The sequence below is a fragment of the Callospermophilus lateralis genome, chromosome 1 (assembly GCF_048772815.1).
Source record: "Callospermophilus lateralis isolate mCalLat2 chromosome 1, mCalLat2.hap1, whole genome shotgun sequence".
NCBI classification, from domain to species: Eukaryota; Metazoa; Chordata; class Mammalia; order Rodentia; family Sciuridae; genus Callospermophilus; species Callospermophilus lateralis.
In genome coordinates this window covers 204,026,171-204,036,777 of record NC_135305.1, presented here as the reverse complement: position 1 = coordinate 204,036,777, position 10,607 = coordinate 204,026,171, and the positions used below count along the sequence as shown (strand labels likewise).

Genomic DNA, 10,607 nt, shown 5'->3' with positions numbered 1-10,607 from the left:
GGTGAGGAAGCAAAGGCCTAAGAAGTCAGTGAGTCATCTAGAGTTTCCCAGCTAATAAGGGACGGGTCTGGGCTGCATCTTGATGGGTCTCCTTCTGTAGACAGTCAGGAAAAAGCTCAGGGGAGTCTGGTTTAAAAAAAAAAAATCTGGGGAAACGGTGCAGAGAGTGAGACCACAACTTGGGGACATATTTAGGGCTAAAAGGCATCCGCGAAACAAATTCAACATGGCAGAGTGTTTGAGTGCCAATGGTGGAATCATGATATATGATCTTCTTTTCTCTTTTTCTCTTTGCCAAACTGTGCTTGATGACTTTTACCATAAAGGGGAAGAAAGAAGCCACTGTATCTGATGTCGGAGTGAAGGGAGTGAGACACAGCCCAAGAAGAAGCCAGGGGGTGTGTTGGAGGGTTAGAATCAGGGAGGAGGGGAGACTTCAAGGGTGCAGTTTCTTTAGAAAATAGGGGGTCAAGTAAGGAGAAGAGGCAGAGCCTCAAGTGCCCCAGGCTTGTAGTGACACGAGGCAGAGAATCAGGGTAGAAGAAGGGTCATGGGTAGGTCAGGAGAGGTTTTTTTTTTTTTTTTGAACCCACAGAATTGTACACTCCTTTCTCCTCCCAGCACAGTGCCCTTCTTCTCCTTGGAGGAACAATGTCCTTGTGATCTTGGTAGGAAATTACCTGAGACTCCATCCACTTTCTTGGCTTCTGTTGAGCTGGGCTGCCGGGAGCCAGGAGAAGATGAAGGCATCCGGGATGCTCTTCCTCCTTGGCTACCTCACGGTTCCAAGTGGTGCTCGTGTCTTGGGGCGTTGCACCGTGGCTGACATGCTCTATAGAGGAGGCCTGGATTATTTTGAAGGTTACAAACTTGAAAACTGTGAGTAGGATCCCCGATCCCCCTCTGTCCTCCTTTCCCTCCATTCCCTGTCCAGGTATCCCCAGCTCCTCAGACCACACATTCTATTCCATCTTAGGGGTTTGCCTGGCTTATTATGAGAGCAAGTTCAATCCCTCGGCTGTGTATGAGAATGAGATTACTGGCCACACTGGCTTCGGCCTCTTTCAGATCCGTGAGGACCTGTGGTGTGACCATGGCAAGAATCTCTGTGGTGTGTCCTGTTCTGGTAGGTCACTTCTTTTCATTCCATGCTGGCGCTCTGGGGGCTGCGGGGTCACACTCGGAGGTTAGCCTTCTCGATGACCGGAGTTTACATGCTGGGAGGAGGCAGAAGGAGGGTTCTGGGTAAGGCCATATCCACCATGGGGAGGCTGGGCATTGCCTTGCCAGGGTGGACGGTGAGAAAGGACCAGGTGAGTCAGGCAGCTAGCTAGGATGGAGAGATGGAGACCCACATCCTACGGGAAGAGAAGCTGCTGTGTAGAGGAGTGCGGAGGCATTGGAGCCCACCCAAGGCTGAAGGGCGGGAGCAGAGGGTTCCCTGTAGGCCTGATGTCACCCACAATTGACCATTATTCTTTTCTTTGGGGAGACGGATGCTGCCTAAAGCATAGGTTTAATGGTCACTGTGCACCCAGGTAAGGAGGTATATTGGAGCCCTCCACACCAGGCCATGAAGCCAGATGGCTGCATTATCAGGATAAAGTCTTGAAAGTGAGGACATTCTAGACAGAGAGGGAAGCCATTTTTCCCCTGGGAATTTGTAACCACAGCCAATTAGGATTCACAAGCAAGTGAGTCAGCACCTAGAGGGACAAGAGCCTGTGCCAAGCACTGCAGGCAGTTTAAGAGGAGCCCAGAGCCAGCAGGCAGGGTGGGGACAGAAGGAGTGCAGGCTTTGAGGCCACTCAGAAGGTTGGCTCTGCCTCTTACAGTTGTGTGATTTGAGCCTCCGTTATCTGTGAAATGGAGATGATGGTAATAATACCCACCTCAAGTAGCATTTAGGTGTTTCGGTGTATGTCAAGCGCTGAGCACCATTTCTGGCACACCCATGGCATGGGGCTTGGGAACACACCTTCCCTTTTTTAAAGGATGGGAGGAGGTAGTTGAGATTAGGGAGTGTGTCTGCCTGCCTGTCTGTCTGTCTGCATGCCACAGGCAAGCGCTGACAAAGTGGCGTTTATTCAGAAGAGGGGAGCTGGCACATGGGCTAGTGGGCCAGGGAGACTTTTAAGGACTGCAGTTTGGGACGAGCAGATCTGGGTTGGGAGATGATCTGAACAAGGGGCACGATCCCTAAGCTGTGGGTCTCCTGGGTGGAGCACACTCCTGAAGGCCACTGTCAGTCTCCCACCCTCAGCCTGTCCTGAACGTAGGGTTGTAGAAAACAATGGGATAAGATTATGGAGTGGAGAGGGGGGCTGGGCACCACTGGACTAAGCCAGGGGCTCGGGTTCTGGTTTACAGGCAACTTGGAGGCGCTGAAATGATGTTTAAGGAAAAAACTCTGAGCCTGGTTCAGGGAAAGGGGAGACTAGAAGGATGGGCAGGAAGATAGGTATTGCAAAAGTCCTAAGGCGGGAGGTCTTGGCTTCTACCTCAAGGAGGGACTGGTGCATAGACAGGTTGGTTCCTGAGAGGCATTGCTGGCCCCTCCCACATGCTGTTTCCTGTGCCTGGAACAATTTTCCTCTGGTGACTCCCTCAATCCCCTTTCCTTACCTGCCCTTTAGATATCCCATAGCCCTTCCCTGGCCCTTCAAGTCTGAATCACGTGCCCCTGTTAATTGCTCAAGCTGCCCCATCCTTCCAACTCCATGGATAACAGCTGCCTCTGACTCTCCTCTCCTCCAGGTTGCAGGTTCCATGAGGGGGTAGATGGCATTATCATGCCAGCCACTGTCTCTCCACTGATTCTCATGGGACAGCTGACATACATGTATATCTTTAATGGACAAATTGTCAAAATTATAAAGGGGAAAAAAAACCCCAATGGATTTGCTTAAAAAAAATATGGCAACATTCTGCCGCCTTCTGGTATTTCCTGAAAAAAAGAGTCTAGAAGTAGACTGACTCTTAGAATTACATGAAGCCTTTCTAGTGAGTCCTCTCTGCCTTCCCCACGTCATTCCGACTTAGCCGTCACATGGTGGTGTGATGTCATTCCAGTGTATTCTCTCCTGCAGAGTTACTGAATCCGGATTTAAAGAAGACGATTGAGTGTGTCAAGAAAATCGTAAAAGGAAAACAAGGAATGGGGGCGTGGTAAGTGGCAGATCTTTACATGCCCCTATTAATGACTCTCGTGCTTTACCTTTCATCTTGATCTCAACCAAGTCTTGGCTACTGCTCATCTCACCTCAAAGGCCACAGAAGGAAGGAAAGTAATTTATCTGACAAATTGCCTCAAGATTTTCTCCAAATCTCGTTCAGGATTATATAGGATGCCAGGATGAACATACTTGAAGTAACTCTCTTTTTGTTACCTTACTTTTTTAAATTTGTTTTAATTAGTTACACATGTCAGTACAATGATCTTGACATATCATACATTTGAATCAGATGGGGTATAATTTCTCATTTTTCTTTAAAATAACTCTCTGTGTATATCCCTGATTATTTTTTTCTTATAAATTCTTACAAGATTTTTGAATACTTTTGAGATTCTTTTTTAAAATTTTTAAGATTTTTTATTTGTTCTTTTTAGTTATACATGACGGTGGAATGTATTTTGACGTATCATACATACATGGAATATAACTTCCCCTTCTTGTGGTTGTACATGATGTAGAGTTTCACTGGTCATGTATTCATATATGAACATAGAAAGTAATGTTTGGTTCATTCTACTGTCTTTCCCAATCCCATTTCCCTTCTCTTCTCTCCAATTCCCCCGGTCCAGTCTGGTGAACCTCCACTTCTCCCTACTCCCAGCCTATTGTGAGTCAGCATCCACATATAAGAGAGAACATTTGGCACTGGCTTATTTCACTTAACATGATAGTCTCCAGTTACATCCATTTGCTGGCAAATGTCATAATTTCATTCTTCTTTATGCTAAGTCATATTCCATTGTGTGTATGTACCACATTTTCTTTATCCATTCATCTGTTGAAGGGCTCCTAGGTTGGTTCCATAGCTTAGCTATTGTAAATTGAGCTGCTATAAACATTTGATGTGGCCAGGTCACTGTAGTATGCTGATTTTAAGTGCTTTGATTATATGAGGAGGGGTGGGATAACTGGGTCAAATGTGGTTCCATTCCAAGCTTACTTTTTTGAGGTTCCTGATGTGTATTGTAAAATGACTCTCCAGCAAGCTTGTACCAATTTGCATATCTGTAAAGAGTTTAGCAAGTGCCTCTTTACTGATCACAAAACCTTTGCCATTTGAAAGGTGAATAATAATCATTCTTCTTCTTCTTTTTTTTTTTGCTATATATGATTGATACCCCATTAGGTATTTCCTCCTGTTTTTTTATAGTGATATTCTTTTGTGATTTTTTACCCTGTCCCTGTCCTTTGCCCTTTTTTTTTAAAGCTCAAGTCATCAATATTGATTTGAAAGAGCTCTTTACAGTTCAGCATATTACTAACTCTTGTATATTTGTTGCCAAAAATAACTGCATCTCTTAATTTCCCCTTTTGCCAGGTATTTACACAGGAGAGTCTTCTAAAATGTTCATGGTTGGGCCTGTGTCTGAATTTTCTTACTCAACATTATATTTGTTCATATTGTCACAGGTATTTCTTGGTCATAACAATATTCTCCTTTTTTTTCCCTAAGAGTTTTACTGCTTTCCCTTTCATACTTGACTCTACAACACCCTTTTTTCTTTTTCTTGACTTATTGCTTTTGCTGGGATCTCCAGAAAATGCTAAAATAGATGTGAGGATAGTGACATCTTGTCTTGTTCCCAATCTTACAGGGAAGAAATTCATATTTTGTCATTTATTACATGTGATGCTTTAAATTTTCTGAGCTATTCTTAGTTAAATTGAGAATGTTCCTTTCCATTTCTATATAGTTACATGATTTTTTGCTACAAATACATGTCCAATTTGGGTTACTCCACTTTTAGTTTCTTGGCAATTCTGTGTTAACTTATCCATCTTCTTTTTAAAATTCAAACTGCTGTCCTTCTTTCTAAAAGTATCTCTTTAGTTTTTCCAGAGGTCATGTCTGGATATATCTTACGGAGGATTTCAGTTTTATGAAATTTACTTGTGGATCCTGTGGAATGTTGTTTTCAGAAGAAAGTTCCTCCAGATTTCTTTTTATTCACTCTTTTCTGTGTCCTGTAAATTAGGAACATCTCTGTGTGAACCATTATTTTCAGGTTTGTTATTTGTATTTTGACTTTGTTTATAGTATTTTCACTCATACAAGTTTTATAATTTCACAAACTTAAATCCCTCAGTCTTTTTCTTTGCAGCTTTTGGGTTTATATGGCATTTCCTTCTTAGAAAAGTCTTTCATACTCTTAAGATTATAGAGAAATTGAGCCCATTGCTAGACAATGCTAGACAAAATAAGCCCTATATTAAATTGTTTTTAAATAAATTAAAAATATAATTTTAACAATTTTTTGTTTTTATGCTTAAAATTTGGGCCCCCTTGAAATTTATTTGGGTATAAAAAGGCAGGGATCCAGCTTTATATTTTTTTAAATGATTAGTCATTGGTCTCAACACCATTTATTCGTTAATCCATTTATACCCACGAACTGAATAGATTGCCTATGAAAGTGGATGTCCCCTCATTAAAGTTAACTGTTTCCTGAATGCTTGAAACACCTTTCATACATGGTCTTGACTTTCCAATTAATTGGCAAATGTGGCTGACCTTCTGGGGTAAGCACTAACAAGCTAAAGTCATCTTTGTTGCGTGTCAAGTCCTTATTTGCTCAGGCTCCAGGTGACCTCTCATCAAGCTAATAGGCAGCCATGGCTTTCCCAAAGCTCAGATGGGGGCCACTCTTTAAGGTCAGGGAAGACAGGGGGCAAGTGGATCAAGAGCCGGATATCCCAGGAGTCCCTTCGGCATTGTCTAGCCCTTGGTCTTCCTGAAAATGTTGTGTGTGTGTGTGTGTGTGTGTTTTCTCTGCTGTTCTCTATGGCTACAGTGGGGAGAGGGGGATGTGTTCCTTTCTTCCAGGATGGGACCCCCTACCCTGGAAGACCCCTGGAGGCCTGTCTGCTTGAGTTAGCTGCAGCTAAGCTGGTACCTCCCCAGCCTGTAGCTGGGTGCTAGCCCTGGGTGGAGAATGAGGCAATAACTCTTAGGGGCACCAGGAAAAAAAAAAAAAAAAGATTGGAGAAACTCAGTTCCTTTGTCCTAGGAGGATTGGGGAGTTGAAAGGTATTTAAGGAGTGAAGTAGGTGCACGGAAAGGGGGCCTGGCCCAAGGACAAGTGTTCTGGACACACCATGTGACCAGTCAGAACTTCTCTAAAGCTCATTTCAGAGAAGCTAATCCTTACCTTGAAGGATTGAGGAGAACTTTGTAGTTCATGGTTCAGGCCCCTCTAAACCATTTGAGGCTTAAGTTGCAAGGTGAGAGTGGTATGGACCCTGGGATCCTGAGCGCTGACTTTAAGGAGTCCTCCCTCCTGATGACTCTCCCTGACCTTCCTCTCTGTAGGCTCAACTGGACCCGGAACTGCCAGTTTTCTGACACTCTGTCGCGGTGGCTGGATGGGTGCAGGCTGTAGTTCAGAGGTTCTGCAACACTCAGAAGCTGCATCTTGTGACAGAAGAGGCTTCTCTCTTTGCTGCTTCACTTAATCCTGATATTATCTCACCACTTGACAGCTCTGGATGGACAGGGGGAAAGTTTGCTTTATTCAGGGATGTGGGATACACAATAAACCAAGTTTGTTTCTCACCTTGGGCCCAAGGTCTCCAGTTGTGTATCATGATGCTTAGTGTGATCACCATGATTTGTCCTTTTCATGATTTATTATTTAATCTCGGATGGAGGATTTGGAGGAAGGAAACTCCCTGGGAGACCAGATGTGTCCTCAAATGCCAATATTAAATAGAGAAAAGAAGAATAGACACAGTGGGGGAAAACAGAATCAGAGAAGAGAGGAAGAGAGGCTGGAGCAGGCAGGGCCTCCCATCCCATCCCTGGGACACACAGGTACAGTGAGGAGACCACAAAATCCTCTTTATTCTTCTACGGAGAAAATCAAGAGACAGTTGCTTTTTTTCCTCTAAAATTAAATTTCCAAGAATTGTAAATAACACTCATATTGGATAACTTTTTAACTTATAGAAACATTAAAAAAGAGAAAAGTTCTCCTATGATTTCAATACCTCAAATAATCACTCTCATAATTTGTTTTCATTGGTTTCTGATCTTTATGTATAAGGTTTTTATACTTTCTGAACAATGAGAGGTTTGTTTTTTCACTTTTTTTTTTTTGGTACCAGGGATTGAACCCCTGGGTGCACTTACACACTGAGCCACATCTCCACCCCTTTTTATTATTTTTTATTTTGAATAAGGTCTCACTAAGTTGCTTAGGACCTTGCTAAGTTGCTGAGACCAGCCTTGAATTTGCAATCCTCCTGCCTCAGCTTCCGGAGCTGCTGGGATTACAGGCCTGAGCCACCACCCTGGCTTCTGTTCCTCCCTTTTTAGAAGGAAAACAAATATGATAACAAACCTTCCTCCTCTGTGTCTTTTAATTTTAAGCAGAAAGAGGTCTATTTCAGAAGCCCAGGATGGAGCAGCATGTACCAGTTTGGGCTTTCTGGATATACCTACTAAGACCTGGTAATAGTCGCAGCAGCAGCCACAGAGACAACTGCTTATCAGAACCAGGTCACCCATGGGACCCAAGTCACGATGGGCTATGGAAAACATAATCCTTAATCGTTCAGTCCTTGGACAGGAAGGAAAGTACTGGAACGGTGTTGAGAGGGTCTGTCTGCATCATCTGCCTCCCCATGTTGTCACAGAGTCTTTAAAATGAAAATATAGTGACAGTTACTATTTCGTTCTGTGAATATGCCATATTTCATTTGACTTTCTCCCTGCGTTAGATTTTTAGGTGTTGCCTTTTAAAAAAATCATTACAAAGAGAACCATGGTGTCTATCTGGTGCTGCCATTTTATTATTCTTATTTTTTTCTTATGTTTTAAAAATCATACCAACAATATATATTAAATGAAGAGAACTTGGAGAGCTAACTCGAAAGTCATATATAAGGGAATTGAAAATACCATCACCCCCTACTGGAAACATGAGTTTGCCTCATTTTTTGGTAGTCAAAGTTGAGAGAACCCCAACTTAGAGATGGGTAGAGTTAAACTCTATGTGCACGCACACGCATGCAATTTTTCCCCTTATAAGCATGGACTACTACTGCTAACTAGCTTTATATCTTGCTTTTTTCTTTCTTTTTGCTTAATAATATATTATGGTCTAATCTTTCCACGATGACACCAGGAATACCAGCACCATTAATGACCATCCACCATCCCATTATATGGACAAATTATAATGTAAGTAGCCATTTATTGTTCCTCTTTTCAAGCTGGAGATAAACAAGTTAGGGAATCTTACAGGTAGGCAGGGCCTAAAGCAAGTCTGCGCTTCTCTCTGGTTGCCTTTTGGTCACTTTGAGAAAGGAGAAGAAATGGTTCCAAGTTACAATTTCAGGGGAAGAACTTTTATTCAAGTTCAGGATTGCTCCATCAGCTTGATCCAGTGCTGTTAGGTGGCTTTCTCTACTCTCTAGAGGAGAGGGTATGACGTATTTCCCCCTCATATGACATAATTCATGCAGTAAAATTCCTGCTGAAGGCAGCACTTACTATGGGGGTCAGTGAGAAGCCTTTGAGATCTTGAGAGTGATATATATTTTTTTTTTACATTTTTGTTGAGTTCAGAATCTGCAGTGTTTCTGAGGGAGGTCTCAGGAGTGATAAGGTGCCTGATCTCAACCCAACTTTAACCCAGACGTGAATGACAACCTGTGACTGATTAAAACGCTATCTTCTCAAGAGCCAAATCCAACATGCTGCCGCCTGCTTCCAGCCCATTACTTCTGCTGCTGCTCATTGTCCCCTAATGGCCACTTGTGTCAACATGGGCGTGAGGCTCGAGGAGAAAGCAAATGTTAATGTATTGATTGGAACCACCTCACCGAGTTTTCCCAAGGGCAGCTCCTGGCAGGGGGCTGTCCTCTCAAACCCACTGGTGCTGGCCATGACAGTAAGGGCTCAGAATCATATCTCCTTGTCTGGTTTATGGCATGACCAAAGCTAGATTAGAAAGTCCCAATAACAATGACTCCTGCTAATTTTATTTGTATTACCAGAAGCTACCGTATTCCAATTTTACAAATATCACCCAGAAACCTTCACATACAATATTTCCAAATTTTGCAACAACCTCACAAGATAGATAGGAATTATAACTATATACAGATGGGCAAATGGAGCTACATAACTTGGCTTCACTCCATGCTGGTAAGTGATGGAGATGGGATGGGTGTCTCCTCAGAACCTGTAGCCCTTATTTATAATCCCCTCCAAACCCAAGGGGGTGTATTGATATTAACTCTCATTCTATCCATTAGCTAGAAAATTGCATTTCCAGTTTTTTTAAATTAAGACGTCACACTAAAGAGACATTGGGCAACTAGCTCAGGGCAGTGGGTCATTGTCATGGTGCTGAGTCCCAAGACTGGGAAATGGAGGGAACTTTCTCAACACTACAAGGTCAGTCCATAGAGAGGGCAGTGTGGTGAGCTATAGCGTCTCCAAATTTATGTCAGAATAAAAATCAGCTGTGGGGCCATTAAAAAGCTCATTCCTGGGTCCTGCCTGCACCAGCCAAATTGTGTCTGCAGGAGTGGGCTCAGGAGCATGCATTTTCACCAAGTATCTCCAGACAAATCTGTCTCTGGGAGTCTGAGCACAGGGTTGGGGAGAGTCAAAAGCCACAGGGCGCATTCCTGGCTCTGCCACTTACTGTTGAACCACTTTACTCTCTGAGCTCAGTTTTCCTAGCTGTGAATGACCCAGGTGGGTGGTGGTATTGAGAGAGTGGCAGAGTCAGGTGATGGGGGTCTTCCAACACCTGAGCCCTTTACTACTTCTCAGACCTGTATTAAATTAGTTTGGAAATCCACTGCTACAGATCTGCCATCAGGAGGGGAGGGCGTGTGTGTGTGTGTGTGTGTGTGTGTGTGAATGCACACCCATGACTGTCTGGTACTATTATCCTGAGAGTATCCTGGCCAGGATACTGTTACTGGAGTATGAAGACTATAACTGTCTCCTCTCAGAACACTGTTTCAGAATTCCCCCTAAAATAGAAGATGTTTTTTCTTTTAACCTCAAATCCTACATACTTCAGGGGCTGGAGGTGAACCACGCAACCCCCTTCTCATTGCTGCTTTCTCCTTACTCCAGAAAGTTCTCTGGCTTCTTTGAAGCAAGTGTTCCCCCTCCATTCTCTGTCCCTGCCCCTCATTTGTGGAAGATTTTGGCTTCTGACTCATGGTTTTTCCAACCCTATTGGGGTCATCATTTTTGGTGCTACCAGCACTCTGGCCTCTCAGTCCCTCAGGGCCATCACCTGCAAAGATTTTTATCTTCTACCTCATTTCAACCCCCACTCCCAATGCCATACCTTGGCCTTGCTGTTATTAATAACTCCAACATCTTCAAAAATCTCAGGTGTA

The 10,607-nt window shown here is 43.4% G+C and overlaps 1 protein-coding gene across 1 annotated transcript; it reads left to right on the top strand.

Annotated features, from left to right (window-relative positions):
* Positions 1 to 740: 740 nt before the first annotated feature.
* Lyzl4 (lysozyme like 4) lies at positions 741 to 6,616 on the top strand. Its single transcript, XM_076869341.1, has 4 exons — positions 741 to 879; positions 977 to 1,126; positions 3,090 to 3,168; positions 6,547 to 6,616. Exons 1-4 carry the CDS (start codon positions 741 to 743, stop codon positions 6,614 to 6,616), a joined length of 438 nt encoding a protein of 145 aa, XP_076725456.1.
* The last annotated feature ends 3,991 nt before the right edge of the window (positions 6,617 to 10,607 follow it).